The sequence below is a fragment of the Tenebrio molitor genome, chromosome 9, assembly GCF_963966145.1.
Source record: "Tenebrio molitor chromosome 9, icTenMoli1.1, whole genome shotgun sequence".
Lineage (NCBI taxonomy): Eukaryota > Metazoa > Arthropoda > Insecta > Coleoptera > Tenebrionidae > Tenebrio > Tenebrio molitor.
This window is the reverse complement of record NC_091054.1, coordinates 4,343,562-4,367,303: the sequence shown is the minus strand read 5'-3', so window position 1 is coordinate 4,367,303 and position 23,742 is coordinate 4,343,562. Positions and strand designations below refer to the sequence as shown.

The 23,742-nt window shown below is 40.1% G+C and overlaps 2 protein-coding genes and 1 long non-coding RNA gene across 7 annotated transcripts in view; 1 reads left to right on the top strand and 2 right to left on the bottom strand.

Annotated features, from left to right (window-relative positions):
* Positions 1 to 31: 31 nt before the first annotated feature.
* On the bottom strand, positions 32 to 1,846 carry LOC138139088 (cilia- and flagella- associated protein 210-like). The gene is made up of 6 exons (XM_069059253.1): positions 1,604 to 1,846; positions 1,173 to 1,552; positions 706 to 1,119; positions 415 to 658; positions 202 to 366; positions 32 to 154 (listed from the first exon to the last, which is right to left on the bottom strand). Exons 1-6 carry the CDS (start codon positions 1,826 to 1,828, stop codon positions 92 to 94), a joined length of 1,491 nt encoding a protein of 496 aa, XP_068915354.1. The 5' UTR covers positions 1,829 to 1,846; the 3' UTR covers positions 32 to 91.
* An 86-nt stretch (positions 1,847 to 1,932) lies between these two features.
* The window catches only part of Pgant9 (polypeptide N-acetylgalactosaminyltransferase 9), a 153,360-nt gene continuing 131,550 nt past the window's right edge, over positions 1,933 to 23,742 (bottom strand). For 4 of the 5 annotated variants that reach the window (XM_069057186.1, XM_069057187.1, XM_069057188.1 and 1 more), the window contains 3 exons: positions 8,610 to 9,002; positions 5,447 to 5,557; positions 1,933 to 3,074 (listed from right to left, as the gene is read on the bottom strand). In XM_069057186.1, the coding sequence (XP_068913287.1) occupies positions 2,805 to 3,074; positions 5,447 to 5,557; positions 8,610 to 9,002 (774 nt within the window). In that variant the 3' untranslated portion in view covers positions 1,933 to 2,804. Of the gene's footprint in view, positions 3,075 to 5,300; positions 5,406 to 5,446; positions 5,558 to 8,609; positions 9,003 to 23,742 lie in introns of all 5 variants that reach the window. The other variant, XM_069057190.1, reaches the window with a different exon arrangement.
* Positions 11,396 to 13,120, top strand: LOC138137675 (uncharacterized). The gene is made up of 3 exons (XR_011161826.1): positions 11,396 to 11,519; positions 11,587 to 12,312; positions 12,365 to 13,120. It is a non-coding gene; the product is annotated as an uncharacterized lncRNA (long non-coding RNA).

Below are 23,742 nucleotides of genomic sequence, written 5' to 3'. Positions count from 1 at the left end.
ACTGAGTTTTTTCAATGACAACTGGTGCAACCAAAAGTCACTAGTTTTATTGAATGGTGCATGTACAGAGTGGTCGGCGCAAATTTTAATTTTATTTCTTGCAGCATCTGCACCGACGATCTTTGATCAACAGTTGGTTCGCCTTTTTGTATTCCTGCAAACAAACATTTACTCCAAGTAGATTAAAGTAGTCGCACTCACGTGTATAACTTTTTCGATGGGGTAAGTGGAACGATTCTTGCTCTTTGCCAACTCCATGACTTCGTCAGCGTACTCGAAGAACATTTTGTCGGCCTGTTCGAAGCTTACACGACTCATGATTTCGTCGATTTCTTTCTCACGTTTCGCCGTCTGTTTCTCCTCAGCCTGAAAATGCACACGTCAAAGTGCCTCTCCTCGCAACACCGACATTACCATCTGATCCTGCAACTCCTTTCTGTAGTGCAACACCTTCGCCCACTTGTCTCTCCGATTCTGCTCGTTGTACTCCTGTATGGCCTCTTCAGTTTTGATTCTGTTCAGCATCTCCCAGCGTTTCATCTCGTCGGCTATATGTTTCTCAGTCTGCAACTTCTCCAAGTACTGTTTCCTGTCTTCGATCCTGTCCTTGACCGCTTGCTTCTCCAGTGCGAGCTTCTCTTCTTGCCTCGCATTTTCCCTGAACAACATTCTCACCAACGCTCTCACACGACTCAAAATACTCACTCCGCATCTCTCTCGGCTATGGCTTTGGCTAATCTCTCGTTCTCCGCGGCGTCTTTGGCTTCTTGGATCGCCGCAACTTTAGCCGCCACGGCCTCTCTCTGCTTTATCGCTTCCGCTTTCAGTTCCTTCTCTTTGATTTTCATCATGCAGTCGATGCGCTTCTTGGCCTCGCTGTAAAACTCCGTCGCTTTCTCCATCTCCGCATTCTCTTTTTCCATGATCTGTTGCCTCACACGCGCCGCCGCCAGTTCTTTCTTCTTCTCCAGCGCTATTTCGCGCCGGATTCTCTTCTTCTCGTCGATTTCGAACTGCTTCAGTAGTTCTTCTTCTCTGGCGGCGTTGATGCGATCCCGCGTTTCTCTCTCGACGTGCGCGCGATTGTTAGCTTTTCGCGTCTCCTCGTTTTCCAAAATTCTGAAATGGACAAATCGACGATCAAACTGCCGCTCACAAATTCCCGTCATTACTGATCTTTCAGAAACTGTGCCACTTTTCGCTCTTCCTGCAGCACCTTCAATTTGTGTTCTTTGTCTTCCTCTCGTTGTCGAGCCGCCGTCGCGATTATCTCATCGTCGAACTGTCTCTGCACCTCTTCGTCGTGTTTTTTGATGATCTCATTGAATTCTCTTTGTTTCTCGCGTTCGTGCAGCGTCTCCGAGAGGATCAAAGCGCTGGTCAGTTCTTTGGGGTATCCCGTCGAGATGAACACGTTTTTCCTGACCTTGTCGACGTACTGCTTGCGCACCACCTCCTGTTCCTCCCGCATCTTGTAAAACATCTGTATCTTGTCCTCCTTCTTCTTGTTGATCCGATCGCGCCTCTCTTCTTCTTTCCTCAACCGAAGATTCTGAAACCTCTTGGATGCTTCACTTCATTCTACTCTACCGAGATCACGTACTTCGATCGAATTGACCCATTCTTTGGTCATGCCCCGCGACCCATCCTTCAAGGACTCCCTGTGCGCTCGTTCTTTGTCTATAGCCTCTTGGATCCGCTTTTTCCTGTCGAGATGTCTCGTGATGTTGTTCCACGACGCCGAAGTGATGTGGAGGGCGTGCGCCCGGTCTGAGATTTTCGTGTTTTCGACAGTTTGACCCGGGAACAGGTACCATTTCGACTCCATTTTGACATTTACTGATGTCAATAAGCGCAACCATGGTTACGCCGCATTCGCGGTGCATTTTGGGGTTGTCACCGCGGGGGACAATACGAATAATTAACGACGACTGTTGATATCAACATAATTTTATTAACGTTTTATATACACAAAATTAAGGCACGTTATAAAAATACATACACTGGCCTACATTTACTTTTTCTAGTACAATAATTGAATCAATATTAAGTACATTGTTATATTATCGACGAAAAATCTGATGGATTGTTAAATGAAAACCATGAATGACTAAACAGATTGAATAAAATACTGACGTTCGATAACGTTTATTTACAGAACGCTGCTGTATGGCCCTCATAAGAACAATAATAATAATAAAAATTGACATACAAAGGGAACTAAATTGAGCAAACAAGGAGTAGCATATTTACATAAAAATAATAAACATGAAATGATGAGTTACTTAAAGGACTAATATTATCACATGATGATAGTTTTTTCGAAATAATAGAAAACCGTGAGGCTGGACAGCCCGAAATTAAGTACAATTTAGTATATACAGAGGCCGCTGAAACAATTGCAATGTGTAAGATATGTTAACAGTTATGTACAGTCTTCAATTTTTTTTTACTTAAGCACGGCTTAAAGGAATGTAGTAGTAACAATAATATTAATAAAATTGAGCACTAAAACAATAGGATATGTATAAGTTAATGGAATTTTCTTCTTGTGATATTTTACATAGACACAGTCTCTATAATATGATAATGATGAAAACTACGTTCTAGTCGAGTTGCTTTAATAGACATCTTTTTATAAAACTGCAAAACCGCACTAAATTAATAAATCCACATCATATTTTTTATACAACAACTTTGTACACTCTTTTCAAACAAGATGGAAGAAAAAAAAGATAGAAAATATGTATAAAAAATAAAAACAGGTCTTTTGCCACACACTAGCAAGAAATTGAACTATGTAATCACAATTTGTTGGCGTCGTAGTTTTCTAACGACCATTGTTGTCTTGCGGAGTCGCCGTCGCACTGTTCCATCAGTAGTTTGTTCTTGGCTTCGTTGATGGCCAAGCATTTGTCGCTGCTTCCGTGTCTGAGAAGTTTGGTGGTCTTGTTGTAATCCCAGAATTGGTTGCCCTTGCTGCCGTGGCACGGATAGAGAATCACCTCTTGGCCGCTGTAGTCCAGACAAGCCTCGTCGCGCCGGATCTCGCCGCTCTTGCTGTACATCCAGAACTGCAAGAGAAGAAGAGAACGCTCCTGTAGCGGGATCTCCACTGCTGGGGGACGACCACGGAAAGTCTCCCAAACCGAACCGACGGACCCTGCAGAGAAGCGAGCGCGTCACGATTCGTAACAACTGATGCGAAAAAATCCTGCGGCCCGTTTTAATAATTCCGAGCGGGTCGGTTTTGTTCCGGAGAGGTGGGCGACGCGTCGCGACGTCATCTCCACGTGTTTTGTGTACCAAACTAATTACACATCGCTAATAAGAAACGTGCCCGACTCGGCTCTGGATAAGATCTGCCTCCTTTTCCGTTGCCGTTTTTACGCCCGCCTTATTGCGATCGTAAATTGTTCCTTGGCAGAGACACATACGCAAACTTCGTCGCCTTTTATCGAAATTACGCGGGGCGACACCTGTTGGAGCACGAAGGGTCCGTCGTTACGAGATTTGGAGACTTTCCGAGACAACGACGATTACGCTACCACTTACCTGGACCAAGACAAACAAAATTATGTGGTTAGTAAAATGGGAGGCGACTGAAAACTGGAAAGTTAAAAATCGAAAATACAAACCTCATGCTTCGCTGTTACATGACAAAAAAAAGAACGAGCTGAAAGACGACGGGAATTTTTCTAGCAACAAATAAGCCCAAACATAACAGCAAATGAAGAATGTGAAATGACCGCATCTTTGTAAGGATGTCCCCAAAAGTAGTCAATGGGAGTTAGATGAGGCGACCTCGGTGGTCATTTTATTTTTTTTAAGGTTAATATGAACGCAGTCAGTCATGTTGGAGCTTATTGTAGGTTTCTCCTGTTTGAATTTTTGAATAAAACTTCAAGAGAAACGGATCAACAAACAGGGCGAGTTATTTGAGTGCTCGTTAGAAAATTTCCGGTTGCTTTCAGCCCACCGCTATGTACACCTCGACACAGCCGAGTCAGCGTTATTAAATCATGGAACAAGAAAAACCACCACCACCACCGTGATCGGGCGTCGCGACGCCCTCGCACCCCCGCGAAGAATAATAGCTGACGCGACGCCCGCTAGTTAGCGAGCGAGACCTGAAAAATCCCCCTTTGTTATTTGCCGAAACACCGCAGCGAAGAAAACTGGGAACTGCATCAGCAGCGCGGGGTCACGTACGGAAAAGAGGGTGCCCCCGAATTTTTCGCCGCTCCTCGCGTTTGTTTCGGCCGATTGTTATTAATAAACTCCATAAATTTAATCAAATCCGGCATCGCGACTCGCATAAATCACGTACGGATCGACTGGTGGCGGGCACGTCGCCCGGGGGCGGCGCGCCAAAATGAAAGTCGGTTATTAGCTGGGATCGCGCCGTGTTATCGATATGTTACGTGCGGGGTACGAGGGGTAAACACGGTTATGTGACGTTATGTATATGTTATGTTACCAGAACAAGCAGGATTCTGATTGAATTACGCGACAGAAAGGGGCGAAGTACCTCGGGGATATTACCGAATTGTAAATGTTGACCCATCAATAACGGATTTGGCCAGGGCCGCACCAAGAGTGGTGGGCGCCCTTGTGCAAAAATTTAATTTTGCTGCCATTCCAAATCAATCGACAAGGGTTTTTGTTATTTCATGTTATTTCAGAATAGTTGTTTGTATATCAAGGCCGCGAAATCATTCTTTAACGTACCGAGAAAAAAAATTGTCGCCGAGGCCGCTTGAGACCGAGGCAAGACAATCTCGAGGATGTAAAGAATTTCGCGGCCAAGGTGTACACCACATTTTTTTGGTGAAAATTTGTACTTAATTACATATTATAAAACGAACAAGCAAAATTTACTTCACTGTCAATAAATACAACGGTGAAAGGGCGCCTCGTAATGTACTCCCTGCCGGCGGACTCCATAAATCAGTTAGGATTTAATCAATCGATTAGTGAAGCTGCGGCGATTAGTTGGGGGCTCGAGTCGATTAAAGACCAATTTGACCGCGTCCGGGGGCTGAAATTGGAGAAAAATCGTCGCCAAGACGGGCTGCCCTGTTAATAAGCTCGGGTTAGTGGGTCGGGCGCGACACGTCCCTTTTGAATGGAACAAGAGAAGATTTCCGGGACGGTTTCGTCGCAAACAGCCCTCAAAACAAACACAATCGTTCAGAGCCACTCTCGTTCCGGGTTTTTGTGTTTGTTCTGTTGGCCGGCTCGAATCTATTTACAACGGGATCGTCCGGAGGTTGTTAGGTGGCGGCGGTGATTTTTACCTGATTCCCGCCCTGCCTGTGGCAGGGCCAGAGACCGACCGGCTTGTGTATGTCTTCTGGTTTGCAGGGCGAGTCGATGCACAGCTCGCCTCCGTGGACGGATATCTGTAAAGAGAACCGTGTTGAGTGGTGAACTCGGGATTTACCTGGTTGCCGCCTTGGCGATGGCACGGATACAGTCCGACGGGCTTGTGGAGGTCGCTCCTGCGGGCGGGCGAATCCAGGCAGGTCTTACCGCCGTAGCCCAAGTTGCGGATCTGTTGGCAGACGGGCGGTTAAATGGGGGGCGGCGCGAGGGCCGGCGCACGCTAGTTGCCCCGGCCGGAATTACAACGTTCAAAAAAGTTAATTTCGAGGTTCTGGGCGTTTGATGTTCTATTATCAAGCGAGCAATATGCGACATCCATCGTGAGAGTCCAGTGATTGATTTATCGATCTTCCACCTACAATTCCTTATCCTTTGAGTCCTTTGACAGACCAAAATAATAAAATAAACTGTAGACTGACGACACGAAAGTAGGTATATTATAATTCAGAATAAGTGGCATCGCAGTAGGCGTTGGAAATTCAAATTTACGTTGGCAGCAAGACCCTTGCTAAAAATACCCTAGTTTCGATGCTGTTGGTAACATTCGCTTTTAAATTTGGCCTTGATATTATCATTGGAATCGTTGTGTGTTTATTTTCTTGTTATAAGTATTTGGAATTTCCTTGTTTCATTTATGAAAAGTGTATTATTTGTCTGGGGGTTATCTCTGTTGTGAAAAAAGTAATGACGGTTTCACATGTTTGCTAAATTTTTTGACATAACATAAAGCTCACTTTAGAGAATCAACGCCTACCGCGATGCCACTTATTCTGAATTATACTACAGGTACGGTCGGTGGACAAATAAAACTGGGACACTTAAAATTTAATCTATGTAAATCAGACCATTGAATTGTCAATATATTTGTCAGTATCTATAGAATATGTCATACGAAAGTTAACCTATTTGTGACAAAGCCGTATTTAAACGATGCAAATTTGTAAATTTTGACTTATGTGATTGTCATTGTTATCCCAGTTTTATTTGTCCATCGACTGTACATATGCAACTACCTCATTTCATTATCTTGTCTATTCTTTTCTCAACTTTCAAGGATAACGATTTGCAAGTACTCCTGGACAGGATGAATCTGAACCGTTGCAAATGTTCTCGTCTGTATTAATTTCTACTGTATCAGTTTTTGAAGATTTTACTTTTAGCCCATCCGTTATATCAAAACGATGATAAAAGTGAGGTTATGTCCCCGAGGGAGATGTCCAAGCACAAAAAAGTGGAAATTGTCTCGCTTGTGGGTCAATAACGCAACATCAAACGTCGCTTCTTCTGCGTCTCTAAAGCGACCGCGGTGTCAACCGGCGTGCGTCGACACCGCCGCCGGAAGAATATCTGCGGGGGTCGTGCCCATTAAGATGATGATATCGTGGCGGTTAAGGACGCGCCAAAACCCTCCCGAAACGGTCTTCATCTCTGACCGTTACGCTCTATTAAATTTCCGGCAGTTTTTTTATTGTCGCGTTAAGTGTTGTTTGCTAATTTCGCCGTCTTTTCCGGACGTTTCTTCGGGGAAAAGTGGCCAGGTCGAGGGTAAAAATGAGCTTAACCCCGATGGAATTTTCCCGACGATAGATCGGGAAACGGTTTCTAGTCGGCAATGGCAGTTCGAATGGCGGCAGGATTGTAAAAGTTTGAAGCGGGGTGCGTCGTGGGGGTGCTATTGCGTTGATGTAAATGAGACGTAACGCGGATGGCTCCATTAGGGCAATGAATGTATCGCACCGCGTAACGGGGGCACGTGTAAATATGCGCGCTCGGTGGTAAAATAACAGACATGTTTACAACTGGTGGCGGTTGTAAAAAGGGGGCGGGAACGTGATACGTTGTGGCTTTCTTGGTTTGCTTTAATTTTGCCTCGGACAAGATTCCACTTATTTCTCGAAAGAATCGCTGTCTTGGGCTGTGTTTGCCTCCGCTCGTTACATAAATACATTTTTCCCAACGTTATGCTACACCCTACAGTGAAGGGCCAATTCTTTCAACAATGTAGCACCGATGATTGCAAAAACTTCCATATTATAACTTGTCACTTGTCAGTTTTGACATTTAGGCAAAAAATGGTTTTTACTCGAAAACACCAAACATTAACGGCAGAATTCTATTTTTGAAACGGCAACGAAGAAAATGTGACCACCAATTCACCATACTAAACAACTTGTCTTGTAAAACGAGTGTAACATGCAATTTTTTTTATTTCACCATTAAAAATATAAAATAATTATCTAGTGACTTTCATTTTAATGGAATTGGGTTGGTATTGATGCAATGTCATTTCATGGAAAATTAAATTTCAAATTTTGTTACAATAATAATCTACCCCCTTAATAGTTTATTTTGATCCAATGTGATAATGGGAACATGATTTTAAAGAAAATTTTGACAATTCAACGTATCATTGACATTTTGCCAACACCGGACACCATCACAAAAATTAAAAAATGACATCAACGACCACAATTTATTCTTCACGCTTATTGTACGCACATCAATTTGCGAAGCATTCAAACCTTCCCCTTTCTAACTTAATTATCCTTTAATCTTTTGTAATTATTCGAAGCGAACGGCGAACTCACGTAAATTCACGATTTTTGGTGTTTCTGCAACGAACCACCCTTTTATGACGCTTTTCATTTGCGGTTACATTAATTTGGAATTCATCCACGCCTCTTCCCGCTTGATTTTATTCCACCGAGTCCATAAACCCTCGAGCGGTAACGTACATAGTGCAGCGAAAGAACAGGCCGCGACGCAAAAATAAATATCTATCGAACTATTCGGTCATCCATCGTCGTCGGCCAACATTCGCCAAACTAGCGATAAACACGAACGAACCGAATAGTTGCGGCGGGGCGAACTTATTAATTCTTAAAACGGTCGAACAGACGTGCCTATGGCCGTCTCGACGTTTTTTATGTTACGACCGCTGTGGAGCAATCCGACAGAACGGCCCTCCTGTTTACGAAATCGCAATTCTTCGGGGGCGAAAGCGGCCGACCCTCTCCACATAAGCATCATTCACAATTGCAGACGGCAATTTCAATAAATTTCCCGTCCGACATGCCATTCCGGATCCCCAAATAGGGCGAGAGATTGCCGCGACGGGCCACTTCTCTCCGATTTTATCTTTTCCTCGTCTCTCGCCGGAGATTATTAGCCGTCACCCGCGTTTATTCAGACGAGGCGTGAACAAGCAACAACGCGAATACCTCTCCGCTGGCCACGGCCTCGCCGGGGATGAACAGTTCGGGGTAGATGGTGTCCAGGTACCACTTGAAGTTCTTGCAGCCGAGGTTCTCGCGCAGCGCCCTCCTCGAGCTGATGTCCCCGAAGTCGCCCTTGTCGTTGCCTATCCTCTGGTAGTAGTACTTGGCGTACTCGTCCAGCCACACTTCGGCCAAACGAACGGAATTCCTCCGCAGCACGTTCACGCCGCTGCGCCACTTGTAAGGCGAGCGCTTCCTGAAGATGTGACCGACGTGGGAACACGGCACGATCTCCAGGGTGCCCCCGCACATCCACGTCTTGAACGACAACTCCAAATTCTCGCCGCCCCAGATGTCGAAGCCGTTGTCGTACGTTCCCAGTCTCTCGAAGAATTTCTGCAAAACAATACACATATTTCAGTGTTACGCAAAACACCACAGCTTTTCCAACGATTATTGCCTTCACCCTACATTACAAAAAAATACCCCCAAAAAATTATGTGACGCGAAAAGGCTTACGACTAGGTGGTGGTAACTCGTTAAGGTATTATATTATGTGATAATACCGTGCGATCTAATAAAAACGAGCCAGTTTGCTTTGAAATCTCCAAAATACATGTCTCAGAACTTAGTGTCTCCTGCCATTTAGGCAACCCTTACAACACCAGAGCAACAACGGATGTGGATAAGTGTAGTATGGGTTGCATATATGTCAGGTGCAATTTCAGATCTAACAATAAGACATGTTTTTAGAATTTTCAAAGCATCTGTCCCGTTTTTATTAGGTCATACTGTATATCAGGATACATTCAATACATGTCATTACATACTACGTAGAATTTTAGTTGACAACCAGTGAATGGGGAGTGAGCAAAAAAATTAGTGAAGTGAAGTCATAGTGTTAAGTGATTTTGAATTTTAAAATAATAAATAAAACCAGAGCAAAGAAAATTGTGAACTTGAAAATCTTTAGAGAGTTCCTCGCTTCCGAAGTCATGTTGAAACATGATCTAACGTTTTTTTTTCCGTTCCCTGTGGATGTCAAGGATCAAACCCCTTCGCGGGACGCCTCCCACAAAAACTTGCGGAAAATCTGGGCGGATTCGGTGTTGGCAATTCGACCGCCAATGGACACGTAGAGATATTTTCATATTTGGTGGCGGAAACAAAAGACTGAGAAATGTCACAAATTTGTATTGTCAGTGTCAAATTTCTCAAAGACGTTCGTGATTGCGACAAAAATGCAGCAAATTGGCAATAAGAAAGTTATTCATCGTCGAACTAGAGAAATAATTTGTAATACGTTTGATTATATGAGAATAACTTTCCCTTTTGAAGCACTGACAAAAATTGGTTTCCTTAGAATTTGTTTTTTCAATATATCTAGCGAAAATTTAAATTTACCTTGACATTCCTTTTTACGGCGTTTATGAGAAATTTGACACTGACAATACATGTTTGTGACATTTCTCAGTCTTTTGTTTCCGCCACCAAATATGAAAATACCTCTAGCTAATTCGGAAGCACTTGCAATTACGGTTATTATTTGTTGGGGCAACTCTCCAAATATGTGTCGGAGGACGTGACATTAACTCCGTTATTTACTGCAGCGAGTCCGGCTCTTGTTTCCCTTTAACCAAGGAAATTGCATCGGAATTCCTGTCAAACATTTCCACGAACAAAGCTTTGTCTCAACTCTCCAAACACTATCTGGCCGGCCGTCCCCCATTTATAACTAAGCTAATTTTCCGGGATTCCGGGCTCCGGACTCGCGCTAAAAAATTACAAACGTCCGTCTTGGCGTTCGGCATCGAAACGTCGCGACGCCGCCACAGGTAATACGTAATTTCTTTCCCGGACTTGTCGCTTTGTTCTCCGCCGTTCCCGGGGGCCGTTAATTCTTTACAAATGAGAATGGCGCAGTACGCTCCGCCGCTAATGCCGGTAATCTCCGGGACGGAGATTTTTTTTTAAGACTTAATCCGCAACGTTTAAAATTTCCCTTTTATTTCCTCAACCTCCAGATCTAAATAATTCATCGATTCCGATCGCGATTCTCGGTCGCGGAAAGTGGCGGTTTTTTAATGATTTCACTGCAGCGTAAAATATGGGCTGCATAATGATATTTATGACACGATTGTGGCAAAACGACAATGCAACAAACACGATATCACCGATTCTAGTTTTTTCTTTATACCATACTGTTATTAGGATTTATCAGTACTCAATGCTTGATTGATATGATACCTATAACAGACTAGGCCGTTATTCAAAATTATCAGACCCAGGCCGTTATTTTTGCTACCGTTGCTACGGTTACGGCACAGATGACAACTAAATTTAATTTTTGAAGTAAAGAGAAATGTCAATCTTACAAATAAATCATCGTTAAATGTTAAGTATTATTGGTAGAGGTATTTTCATATTTGGTGGCGGAAACAAAAGACTGAGAAATGTCAGAAAAATGTATTGTCAGTGTCAAATTTCTCATAAACGCCGTAAAAAGGAATGTCTAGGTAAATCTAAATTTTCGCTAAATTGATTGAAAAAATAAATTCTAAAGAAACCAATTTTTGTCAGTGGTTCAAAAGGAAAAGTTATTCTCATATAATCAAACGTATTACAAATTATGTCTCTAGTTCGACGATAAATAACTTTCTTATTGCCAATTTGCTGCATTTCTGGCTAAATCACGAACGTCTTTGAGAAATTTGACACTGACAATACAAATTTGTGACATTTCTCAGTCTTTTGTTTCCGCCATCAAATATGAAAATATCTCTATAAAGAAAACTATCGTGCCTTCAAAAATAACTATATTTAGAGTAGGCGTTGACAACGTTTTAATTTTGGGAACAGTGTAGATAATTTCGTAGGCAACCAATTATTCTCCGGAGTTACACAGATTACATAGTAAGTTTTGTCCCAATTTCATATTAAAATTTTGACATTTGACATTCGTTCTCTTTCCCGTTTTCAGATTGAGCTGTTTGTGATTTTACTCGTTTTATTCCTCGTCTTGCGTACAAAAAATCAGTTCTTGTCGGAACTAAAACGAAATCTGCGTCAGTGTTTTACTGTTTTCCGACATTTTTGTGAACAATGGCACAACATGAAGTCTTCATGTTAATGTCTTATTTCGAAATTGTGTGAAAATCGATGGAGTTTGGCAGTATTCCCTTGCGTTATGTATGGAAGAGTTTGGAGAATTCCCAGACATTGCAGTGGAATATACGCAGTTTCGACAAACTTTAAACATTTCCTTAAAGAATTTCCAAGAAAATGGATCTGTGGGACGAAAACCTGGAAGCGAGACAAGCAATGGAAGAAGCCCCAGGCACTTCAATTGAACATTTATCACAACAATTTGGTGTGTCTGTTGGTATCTGTCATTCAATTGTGAAAAATGATCTTCACCTATTTCCATACCGTCTCACATCTGTTCAAGAATTACATCCAGCTGATCTCCCCTAAAGATTAGAATATTGTCAATGGTTTCTGAATACTTTAGATGTTCACCTTGATAAAACCTTTTACACTGATGAAGCCTACTTCCATCTTAGTGGATATGTCAACTCTCAAAAAACAAGAATGTGGAGTTCAGAAAATCCACATTTTTTCATTGAAACACCCCAGTACCCCCAGAAAGTAGGCGTTTGGGCTGCTATTAGCCAACACAGAATTATTGGTCCAAACTTTCTTGAAGGTAACAATTGTAATAATGTTTTAGTAATTAAATAATAATCAATGTTTTTTAGGAAATATCAATGCTGCAAGATACAGAAATGAAATTTTGACTCCATTTTCAAATCAGCTACATGATGATTAGTTAGTTTATGGCTACTTTCAGCAGGATGGTGCTACAATAGATTTTTTGGTTGAATTTTACGACAATAGAATTATAAGCCGTAATACACCAAACAACTGGCCTCCTAGATCATGTGATCTCACTCCTTGTGATTTCTTCTTGTGGCCACACAACAAAAATTCAATTTACACAACACCCATAAATGATTTGGCAGAACTACAAAATAGGATAACACAGAAAATTAATGAATTTAATAATAATCCTATTGTTTTAGAAAATGTAACTAATGCAATTAGATGAAGGACTAGGTTGTGTTTACAAGAACAGGGTGCACATTTTCAACACTTACTCTAAATTATTTATAAAATTGTTATCTCCTATTGTGTGAGGTTATGTGCAATACTTAATTTACAATTCTTATTAGTGTTCACAAGCAATGTTAATAGGTGCGTTTTGTTGGGTCATCCAGACTGAACGGAATGCATCCCACCAACAAAACGGCTTAAAATTTTTGACAGTTTTGTCATAAAATCCCCACTTTCTAACATTCAAACCGACCATTCTATGTAGTTTAACGGAATGAAAAGTTTCGTCGGAGTCGGTTTTGTGCACCAATAAAACGGTCGTTCCACCATAAACCGATTCCGGTTATGTCCCAACAAAACGTACCTACTGTTATGTTCTCTTTTATGGTTTAAAGAAATAAATGAATTGATACGACTATTTGTCAATTTCCTTGAAGTGGGTACTTTCAGACTGTCTGTTTAGTTCCATGTTCAGTTTCAGTTTTCATTCAATATAAATACTGAAACCGAATGGAGAATATGAACTAACCGTGTAACATCCCATTTACTTGTTCTCTTTATGTTAACAGTTACTTGACTCTAGAGCTTTTGAAATTTTGCGATCTTATTCGACTTTCCATCCGAATTTGGGGTGTTTTTCTTCCGAAGATTAATTAAAATTTGCGGCAATGCCTCACAAAGATTTCGAAAGCTGAAACATCATCTTCCGTATATTGGTGAAAAGCCATTAGTTAGCAAATAATTTGTGATTGGAATAATGTTTGGATTATTTATTAATGTGAATTTCAATAATCTGAGATGAACGCACTACAAAAATTAAAAATATTTTCTAACCTAATTTTATTTCGTTAAATGTCAGACCAGACGATTCTTGTGTCATTTTCTACGCTGTAAAAATGTTGCAAACAATTGAACTTCCATAGGTTGCTCTAAATATAAATTTATTTGAAGGCACGTTATAAAACAACATACGGCCGATATGGATATAACAGACTCGGTTGATTATAAAATCTCGGCTCCGCCTCGATTTTACAATACCTCAACCATGTCTGTTATATAACCCATATCGGCCTAATACCGTTATATACTATTACGACAAAATGGATAAAATCCGGCGATATCGTTTAATGTAAAAATTGTGTGCGCTTTAAAGATTACTTATTTTAGGCGAGTGGCAACACGTTATTATTTTTTAAATTCCAGCTGGAGAATATTCATCGTTGATGAGTGGGGATTATGCAGGATGAGCTTTTAAAGATTAACGGAGAATTAACTGACACCGACCTGATTTAGATATGGGAAAAAACCGGACGTAAATGTCCTGTCAATTATGTCCCTCGAATGACATTTTAAAAATAGTCTTGCAGGAAAAAACACGAATCGTCAAAAAGAGTGAAATCTGTCCCCGGACGTCGAAGATGACATTCTATTGATTTTTGCAAACGTTTCAGTTGTTAGAAAAAATACGAACCAGACGTTAAGTGTTAAATCGGTTTTACTTAATTGCAGCGCTGTAGTAGGTCCATATATTCTACTAGGGATAATTTAGTAAATACAGAGCAAGAACATTGTATATTCTGGGGGTTTGTGGTCTGACGTTATCTCGACGGAAAATGGTGGTTTCGATCCTTGTACTCGGTATTAACTGGTTACAAGGATTCCAGACGTTGGTCTGTTTCCATACAGTGCAGCTTGGTCCTTCATCGCAATCCATCTGTGCTTATTACGTTGTTCCTGACTCTGTGTCAGGACAACAACGCGTAATGAAATTTAATTATCTGCCAAATCGTGCTTTGACAGAGACCGTAGACGTGAAAGGATTAGATGATTGCTTAGAAAAAGAGAAAACTGAAGTTTTTTTTTTGTTTACGTGTGACAACAGGAGCCACTTTTCAGTCCTGTTTAAAGTCAAAGTGAAGCTTCACCAAGAAAATTCTCGAAGGTTTTGCTATTGTTTAAATTTTCTTGCTCGAATTCTTTGAATTACTTTAATGCCGAACGCGAACGTTAAAAAAGGAATGTGTTGTCTGAGCCTTGTACTCAGTAATAACAAAAGCAAACGTAAAAAATCTTGAGACACAATTTGTACTCTAGTAAACTTGAAATTTTATTGCTACACGATAAACTTTACATACCTATTCATGGCCACTGAATAATAAAAAGTCGAGTAACGAAAAGTGCAGATTTTCTTTAAAGGTTACGACAACCCTAAAGGCGTGTTAAATGTGTGGTTGCTGTGTCAAGTAATTTACAGATTTGTGTTGTTCCAAACTGGACCAATTTCGATATTGGCAATTATGCTGATAGAGACAGTGAGCGCACCAGAGCGCAGAGGCAAGAACGATGAATATTTTTGACAGAGATATGTTGTGGATATTATTCACTCGTAGCAAATGGATCCGGTGACAAAGTCGTTTTAATTGGAACGTTAAAGACTACCGATCTCAGACAATAATTGGAGTCGTCGCTGCGCTCCTCCTCCAAACAACTGTCTTCAACCGTTCTTGATACTTAATATACAGGGTGTTATTGAAAGTTGTACAGATATTTTAACCACGAGCTACTGGCTTCATGTAGAACTCGGAAAAAATATTTAAAAAAATCATATGTAAAAAAATAAAATGACACTTATTTTTTGAGCTACAATTTTTTTAAATTGCTTTTAGTTTTCTACGTTGTCCTACAACCACGCAGGTAAAATTTTGGCACATTTTAAAAATACACCCTGTATATTATGTTTTATAAAATGTACGCCAATGCGAAGGAACCTATAGGAAATATGCTTTAAAACAAGGAAACCGCATTGGTGTACATTTTATAAAATATGATATACAGGGTGTATTTTTAAAATGTGCCGAAATTTTACCTGCGAGGTTGTTTGACAACGTAGAAGACTAAAAGCAATTAAAAAAAATTGTAGCTCAAAAAATAAATGTTGTTTTATTTTTTGACAGAATTTTTTAGATATTTTTCCCGAGTTCTACATGAAGCCAGTAGCTCGTGGTTAAAATATCTGTACAACTTTCAATAACGCCCTGTATGTACTATTTCGTGAATTTCGCATACTTTATTTTTAAGCTTGCTCAGGACGAAACAAATTTTAGTTTGCCGACTATTACTCTCAAAGCTTTGATTGAAATAAAAAAAATCGAGCAAATCTTTCTACTGTCGATTCGCACCTGTCACATTTTTCACGTATTCAGTTATGTAATATGTAATTTCCAGCCCTCTGCTGCTTCGAACGGGTCCAATTCCGCCATCTCCAATTATCCCAAAAGGACACCGAGCCCAGGACGACTTTTGACAGACGCGCGCTGCATTATTCACTGGCAACGGACGAACCAGCTTTTGTCGAAGTTTGCCGATTTCAATTAAAAAAATAAAAAAGATGAAAAACCGAATTTGCAGCGGTCCGGATCGATGCGCGCCCCACACCTCGGAGTCGCGACGGTCCCGGAACCGGTGAGGGGCTTATCAATCTCGTCTGTCGAAATTCGCCGTGTCGTTTTGACGTGCCGATAATAATTTCGGAAATAAATTGCGCCCCGACAGAGGGAAGGTGTTTATTCTTGGCGCGCTCACGTCGACCCGAAAAAATTTATTATAACCGGAACCGCGTGTATCGACGTGTGTATATAAAAGCGAAACCCGGAATCCGACGTCGAAAATTCGATTTATTACCGGAGTTCGGGCCGCGGAGAACATATGCATAACATCCGTGTTTACGCCGATCCGGAGGGCGAGCCGCCGCCGTTTTTCGCCCCCGGGGCCGGACTGAAATATGGCGTTTTTTACCCTCTATCTATTAATCGGATTGATTCCGTTCGTCGATAAATCGTCTTATAAACCAGCGCGAAAAAAACGAAATTCGGACGGACTTAATCCGTTTAGCGAGGCACGCACGACGGCCGAGGCCTCTGGTGATTTTTTTTTTTTTTTTGTTTAATCCCGATTGTTGCGCCACGTCTCGCACTTAATTATTATCCGACATCAAAGTTGTTTGCTCTGGCGTGGGAGGACGTGGTGTAATAAGCGCTCGAATTTCGGTAATGAGGCCAAAAAGGGGAGCTAAAACAAGGAAATGTTCTGAGGTATTACGTCAAACGACCGAGATAACAAAAATAACGAAGGAAAGGGTGAGATCGCCGATTCAAGAGGCGAACAATTACGAACATTTTTCACGTCCAGGAAAGCTAAATCCAAAAACTACCAGTTAAAACAAACGTACTGACGCAGGGAGTGACAATATGGGGTGCAATAATGAACCCCACGGAATTAAAATGCAACCCACAATACATCTGGCACGTAAAACTGGATTCGGAGGCGGTAAAAATCCAGCTTTACCTGCCAAATGTATTGTGGGTTGCATTTTCAATTCCGTCGGGCTCATTATTACTCGTGAATCACCTTGTTTGTCATTTTCAAATTTTAATCGTTTGTTTCTTTTACTGAAATAACCATTTGGGGAAATTTTGAATAAAATCGGTTCACAGCTTCCAGGTATTACGCTTTCAATGAAATTAAGCATACTTGACAGAAATCAAAATACAAAGGTACGAGGGTGGTCGATTGTTCATTTTCACCGAGGGGTTGACCGACAAAAAAAATTCAAGGGGTTGCTGTCTTCAGAGCAATCACACCGATTGTGAGTATAGCATGTCGTCACGAGTACGTTCTGGTACGGCCAGCCGCGCTTCGCTCCCAGCTTAATAAAATTGATTAAATTGACAGTTTCATATTGTTGGTTTGCAGTTGAGCAGAAAAATAAAAATAAGTTTTCCTCCGCTCCGATTAAAGCTTGTTCTGCACGTTCTAAACAAAATGTTTAACGACGGGTGTGATTTCATGATAGACTAAACTCGCTGAACTACAATTATTGCTTCACGGACGATTGCCCATCGAACAAAAGCTCGCTGGCAAACCGTTTGTTTTGGAAAAGACCTTCCGGCAAATATTATGGAGAACAGGTCTCAAAGTGAATTTTAATCCGGTTTGTTTCACGAATTGTGACCGAGAAAGCTCAGCTTTTTTTTAAGCAAACATAGAATGTAATTTAATGTAACAGGCAAGAAGTGGTTTCTAAACTTTCGTAAAGTTTAAGTTAAGAAAAAAGCTTGAGTTTCAATTTTTTAAACAAGTAGAGAATGTAATTTAATGCAACGGGGAAAGAAGTCAGCTTTGAAGTTTTTCAAGTTTGGAACAGAAAGCTTGTTCACTTAAGATGAAAATGAGTAGTTCCATTTTATTTGTAACGACAGTAATAATAAGGCACACGCGTAATGGCCCTACAGAGCTCCGTTTTTGAGCTTTCCATTAACAAATCAATTGATATAACTAATCGACATTTTTTTTCAATTAAATGATTTGTTTATGCGATTTGTAAAATTGATCTTGTCTTCAGACACTTCACAAATTATAGACAGTCGTTTGAGCAACGTAAGATTGTTGCTGTAGAGACGAAACACAATGGACAAACAACATTCAACGTGGCACACAACTTTTATAAAAGACTTTCCCGTAAACGCATTATCTCGAAAGTTATAAGAGCATTAAGTACTTTTCTTCACTTTGTGTAATCAATGTGTACGGATATTTATTATAACAAAATAATTTCCTTTATTAAATTTCATACAATAATTAGTAACTTGTCGTTTCCGTTTTCAAAGCTTTCCGCCTGAAGCTCCATCTGTTTCACTTTGTTGCTCACTTTGACTTTTGTTCCGCTCCAAATTATTGTTCTCGTTTTCTTGATAGCTACCATTTTCATTTCTACATTTTCATATTACCGAAATTAATTCACCTTGATTTAGGGTATCAACTCCTACAGCTCAGGCTACAGGATATAACACTGATAAAGTATACTACAGGGTGAGCAACAATAACTGTTACAGTTGGCAAAAAAAAAATTTACATAAAATTTTCAAGACTGTGAATTGTACCTATTTCGGTTTGTTTTATTGACAATATTGACACCTGGTATACATTTCAAATTTAAACGTCTTGGTTTTTGTAATCTTTTATTAATAAAATGGTTTTCTCGTTGGAACATGACATAAAAGTCACCAAAAATCACCAGAATTTATTGCCAACTCAATCAGTACTTGTTGCTCACACGGTACTTCTCAAAATGGAAATATCCAATAAACTGCTTAAATTACAATGGCGAATTGTTTTATTTTACTTATTCTCTATTTAATGGGAAAATATTCTTACCACCCGATCAAAAATTACAATACCTACACCATAGAACTACGTCCACCGATAGAATGCAGTTTTTGAAATATCCTTAGATAAAAAAAATCCCCAAACCATAACATTAAAATATTAACAAACTAGATTGTGTTGGCAATATCTTGAAACATTCGCGCCACTGATTCTCATTGGTTGTTATAAAACCCACGCGAAAAATAAATTATATGACATTTCAAATTTGAAATTGTCAGTGCTGTCAAGTGTCAAGCATTTAGATTTGCGATTTTTTATCTTTAGAGCTTTGTTTTGCGTTTCTCTGGTTTTAAAAGTTATTAGTTTTGATCGTGTTGCTGTTTTGACCTGTTCACTACAAACATCGAAAATGATACAGAGGTAATTTTTGTTCATGCATTAAATATTAAATAATCTCTTCTTTGTGTTTAGCCATTTCCGAAAAAAGCTGGATACTTTAATTTCAGAAGCTTTTTTCGGAAATTCGAAAATGTATTGTGGGTTGCATTTTTAATTCTGTCGGCCACATTGTCACTCGTGAAATATCCTGCATTAATAAAACCTAATATATTACTCCTACTATACTGAAGTTTTCTTTCGTCTTTCCTAAGTGCAAACATGCAGAATAATAATAAAACATCACGTGTAAACCTGCTCTTTCATTTTTTTTTTAATTTCGCGCCGGATCTATTTGTTGTAGCGTACAGTGAACATTTTTAGTAACATTTATGTCAAGCAATGTGTGAGTGGACAGAGTTATACCTACCATTAATATCATACAGAAATTTAATTGGACCGAATGTAACGTGCGTTCAAAAATATCTCCGATCAAGTGAGCTGCTGTTTGCTTTTATTACCATTAAAATATGGCGTAGCTTCATCAGCTGTCAAATCAGAGGTGCTATTTTGTGAAACTGGAGATGTAAGACGAAAGACTGGAACTGGACGACCATCAATATCCATTCCAGAAATCGCCGAAAGAATTGGGAAAACTTTAATGTGTCATTTATCACAACAAATGGAAGTACCATCAAGGTGAGATTATCGATTGGAAAAAACTGTCAAGGTCATGGCCTTCTTGATCACAACTTTTTTTGAACGCTCGTTAGTTTTTCCAAAGCTTCTTTCATGATATTTATTTCTTCAATGGTATAAGTGTTATATTGTAGTGACTCGTTAACAGGATAACTGGTGATCCCACACTGCACTCGAATATAGCATTGTTAACATCTGACTTGGGGAAAATAAATACACGGCAGATTTCTTCGAGCATTGTCGGATCATTTCCGTTTCGATAAACCGTTTTCGTCCAACTTTTCAACCTTTCATTAACGACCCGCTCCAGTGGCGCCCGTCCATAAATCGTCTTAAAAAGTCAGCCCGAAAGGCGAAAATCGTCCGAACCTAATCCGTTTATCTAGTCACGTCCGTGGCATCGGTCCCCTTTTTAATTCCGATTGTTGCGTCGTGTCCCGCACTTAATTATCCGACATCAAAGTTGTTTACTTGGCGTGTTCGTCGTGGCGAAAACGCGGTGTAACGCTCGCCCTCCGGGTCCGTCGCTCCATAACCCGAGTCCGCCCCCGGGGCGTCGGGAGCACGTCACACCGACGCGATTCCAATTTCCCATGAGGATCCGACGGCGTCGCGCCCCCAAGACAAATACGCTGTTTGCCGAACGATGGGACGCGATCGGGTGAGCCGATATCGTGATGGGTGCCGTCGAACCATTTAATAATGTGCACGGTAGAGCACTCTCGTCGCCGGGATGCATTATTCACGCGAGGACCTGCCGCCAGGTGGCCCGGAACCGGAAGCCCACCCTCGCGCTAATGACGAACGGGCCGATTCGATTCCTGATCGACGCTCGTTTGCCCAATTTAGACAAAATAACGAAACGGACTGGAACGAGGAGGTGTCCGGGTTGATTATCGACTATCTGATATCCCGGAAGTTGTGCGGAATGAAGGGGGAGGGTGTGTGAAGGTTTTTATCCTCTAAACGGCACGACTCATTTCTGTTATGCAATATATCGCGCGTTCAAATGAAATCCTGGGCTGAGTAGGCGTTGGAAAAATTAAAGCGTTTAGAACAGTGTAAAGTTTGAATTTCCCGCCGTTTGACAAGAATGACATTTGTTTATGTTTAATCGGGACATAATTGAACATGCTTGTTTTCAGCAAATGGTGCCCTTAAATATTTGCTTCGAGAATAGGAATCGTTAAGTTATTCTATTTTTAATGTAAAACATTGCAAAGAAAGAAAAAAAGAAAGATGTTTTGGCTCTAAATTTTAGGTTAGCTGTCAACATGCTCGAATGAATCTACGCTTTAAAAAAGCATAAAGGGCCTTATACACCTAGCGTTTTGTTTGCAGTACTTGTATGCGCATTCATGTTTCCAATACATATGATGATCACATACTACAGGATTTGATAAAACACATGAATAGTACTAACATTGTATTCATGCATGATGTCAAATGTGTGGCTAATATATGTTCTTGTATACTTTATTTTGTATGGAAAGACAAGTGGATTTTTTAATATTAAAAACTCGACCACACACCCAGGAGCTGTCACTGTCAGCGAACATGTGTGACGAGAACGTTAAGCTCGCTTGTGTTGCTATAATTATATACTTTGTCCAGAGGGAGATTGGCAGATTTTAAATTGTATTTATGTCAACCAATCTCTCGCTGGACAAACTTTAGCAGAATTAACTGATCAACACTCGAAAAAGTCGAAAAAGAAGAAAAGAGAAGTAGAATATCATATAATATACAATTAATGGAAGAACTACGAAGTTCGTCTAACGATTATTGCAACTACTTGAGGATGTTTGAAGATAACGTTATAAGTTTGTTGGAAAAAGTTAGACCCCTTATCGAAAAAGAGGATACAGTTCTGCGGACAGCTATTACAGCTGAAGAACGGTTAGCAATAACAATTCGTTTTTTGGCCATTGGACGATCATATGAAGATCTTACATTTTCTGCAATAATTTCTCCACAGGCGCTTGCCAAAATTCTTCCCGAAACGTGCAGAGCCATTTATTGAATACTCAAGAAACTGTAGCGATGTTCAAGGACTGAACCCGAAGTTAAGCCACACCGCAAAAATATCAAACACGTTTGATAGACTTATACCTCTATGAACATACATTACGGCAGACAAAAATCGGTCACTCACTGTGATTTTACTAAATTTTGTTTGAGCAAACCGTGTGCTGTCATACAAATTTTCATTCGTGTGTGGACAAGACTTGTATCTCATACGAATTTACGCAATCAAGTTTGATAAACATGCCAGAAAGTGTGTGTTTCTGACAAACTTATATCACATACTTGCATGCGCAAGCAAGTCCTGCAAACAAAACGCTAGGTGTATAGGGGCCTTAACAATTGACTGTTTCCAACGCCTTCCCAGCCCAGGATTTCATTTGAACGCGCGATACAATGTGATCAAAAAGAAAAAAAATCAGAGCAGGCGTTGCGAATTATCGGTCATGTCGTAGCGGAGTGCTATGCAAATAAGCGTTCAATGCAGGGGTGTAGACAATGTGTGGTCTCAAATGCCACTTTATAATAAATCATTTATCTCATAAATTTTAGACGTTGGAATTATAACTGTACATTTTCTGATAATGAAGAAAATTTATAAAACAAATAAGAGCAACATTTTACATTCGTAAGAATGGGTCATTTACCAGTTTTATTGCCCAACGCGACGCCACTGGTACGCAGATTTTTCGTCGAAATGTCAAAGAAACGTCAATTTTAAAGCAACGGTGTGCTGTTGTTAACAACTTTTCGATTTCGGCAATGTTTACAGACGTTTACTGTAATTGTAAACAACAATTATCCCAGAATAAGTGGTAAAATGAGTTTTACCATCGAAGAGAAAGCATTTTTATTAGAATGTATTTTCGAAACGAGGTGAATAGGCAACCAATAAAACGACTGTCCATGCCAAGTAATTAATTAGACGTACGACTCAAAGTAAGACAAACGTTTCGATAAAACAAAAGATGCAATAGCACTCTTGATTTGTTTTCTTTTTGATCACCTTGTACGTTTGCTCCACTCGGTCAATTTCGATGAATGTTTAACACGTAGACATTAGTGAAATGGACAAACACCGTTCGCTCGATCGCCCATTAATTTTCTTAGAAATTATCGACACTTAACATCTCTAATTCATGAAAAATTCCCTGTTATGTCGCAAGATATTTGAGCACCTGTGACGTTCCGTGTGATTATTTTTCCAACAACCATCACTCTTATCAAGTATTTGTCAATTTATGTATTGTAGGTTTTTTTTGTTTGGTTCCATCCAAGAAATAATTGACGTTGAGGCTGCATGAACGTCAACTGAACCCCATCGGAATTCAGTTCATGACCAATAAAAAAAAAAATCGGAGTGACGTACCCCTTTTCAGATAGGATTTATGTTTTGTCGTGCTTGCATTGAATAAATTGTGCACATTTGCAACTAACGAGATTCAGACTTTTATTGTTTCTGTTGAGGTCATGCTAAAATAAAGATTATGACACTTCGTGCTTGATTGTTGGGCAGCTCAACGGGGGGGAAGCTTTTATTACCCGTTTGCTTCAGAAATCTTAGGGAAAAAATATTATATTAGAAAAAAATTGCTGATAATGTTCTGGAATGATATTCTTAGAGCATGCGAGTGGTTTATTAACATTTTAAAATTTTCAAGTTCAAGATAAATTCCAAGGAATTCTAGATGAACAATATAAATTTTTATTTTTATAAAAATGTAGTGTTGCTATTATTTTAGGTAGATTTCTTATTTAC

What these genes read in the sequence shown, in the direction of transcription:
- LOC138139088 (XM_069059253.1), bottom strand. Translation starts at nt 1,828, where the DNA reads ATGGAGTCGAAATGGTACCTGTTCCCGGGTCAAACTGTCGAAAACACG. An exon ending in AATGGGTCAATTCGATCGAA is followed by an intron (nt 1,553 to 1,603) that starts GTACGTGATCTC and finishes AAGAGGTTTCAG; the next exon opens with AATCTTCGGTTGAGGAAAGA. An exon ending in AGGAGTTGCAGGATCAGATG is followed by an intron (nt 367 to 414) that starts GTAATGTCGGTG and finishes GTGCATTTTCAG; the next exon opens with GCTGAGGAGAAACAGACGGC.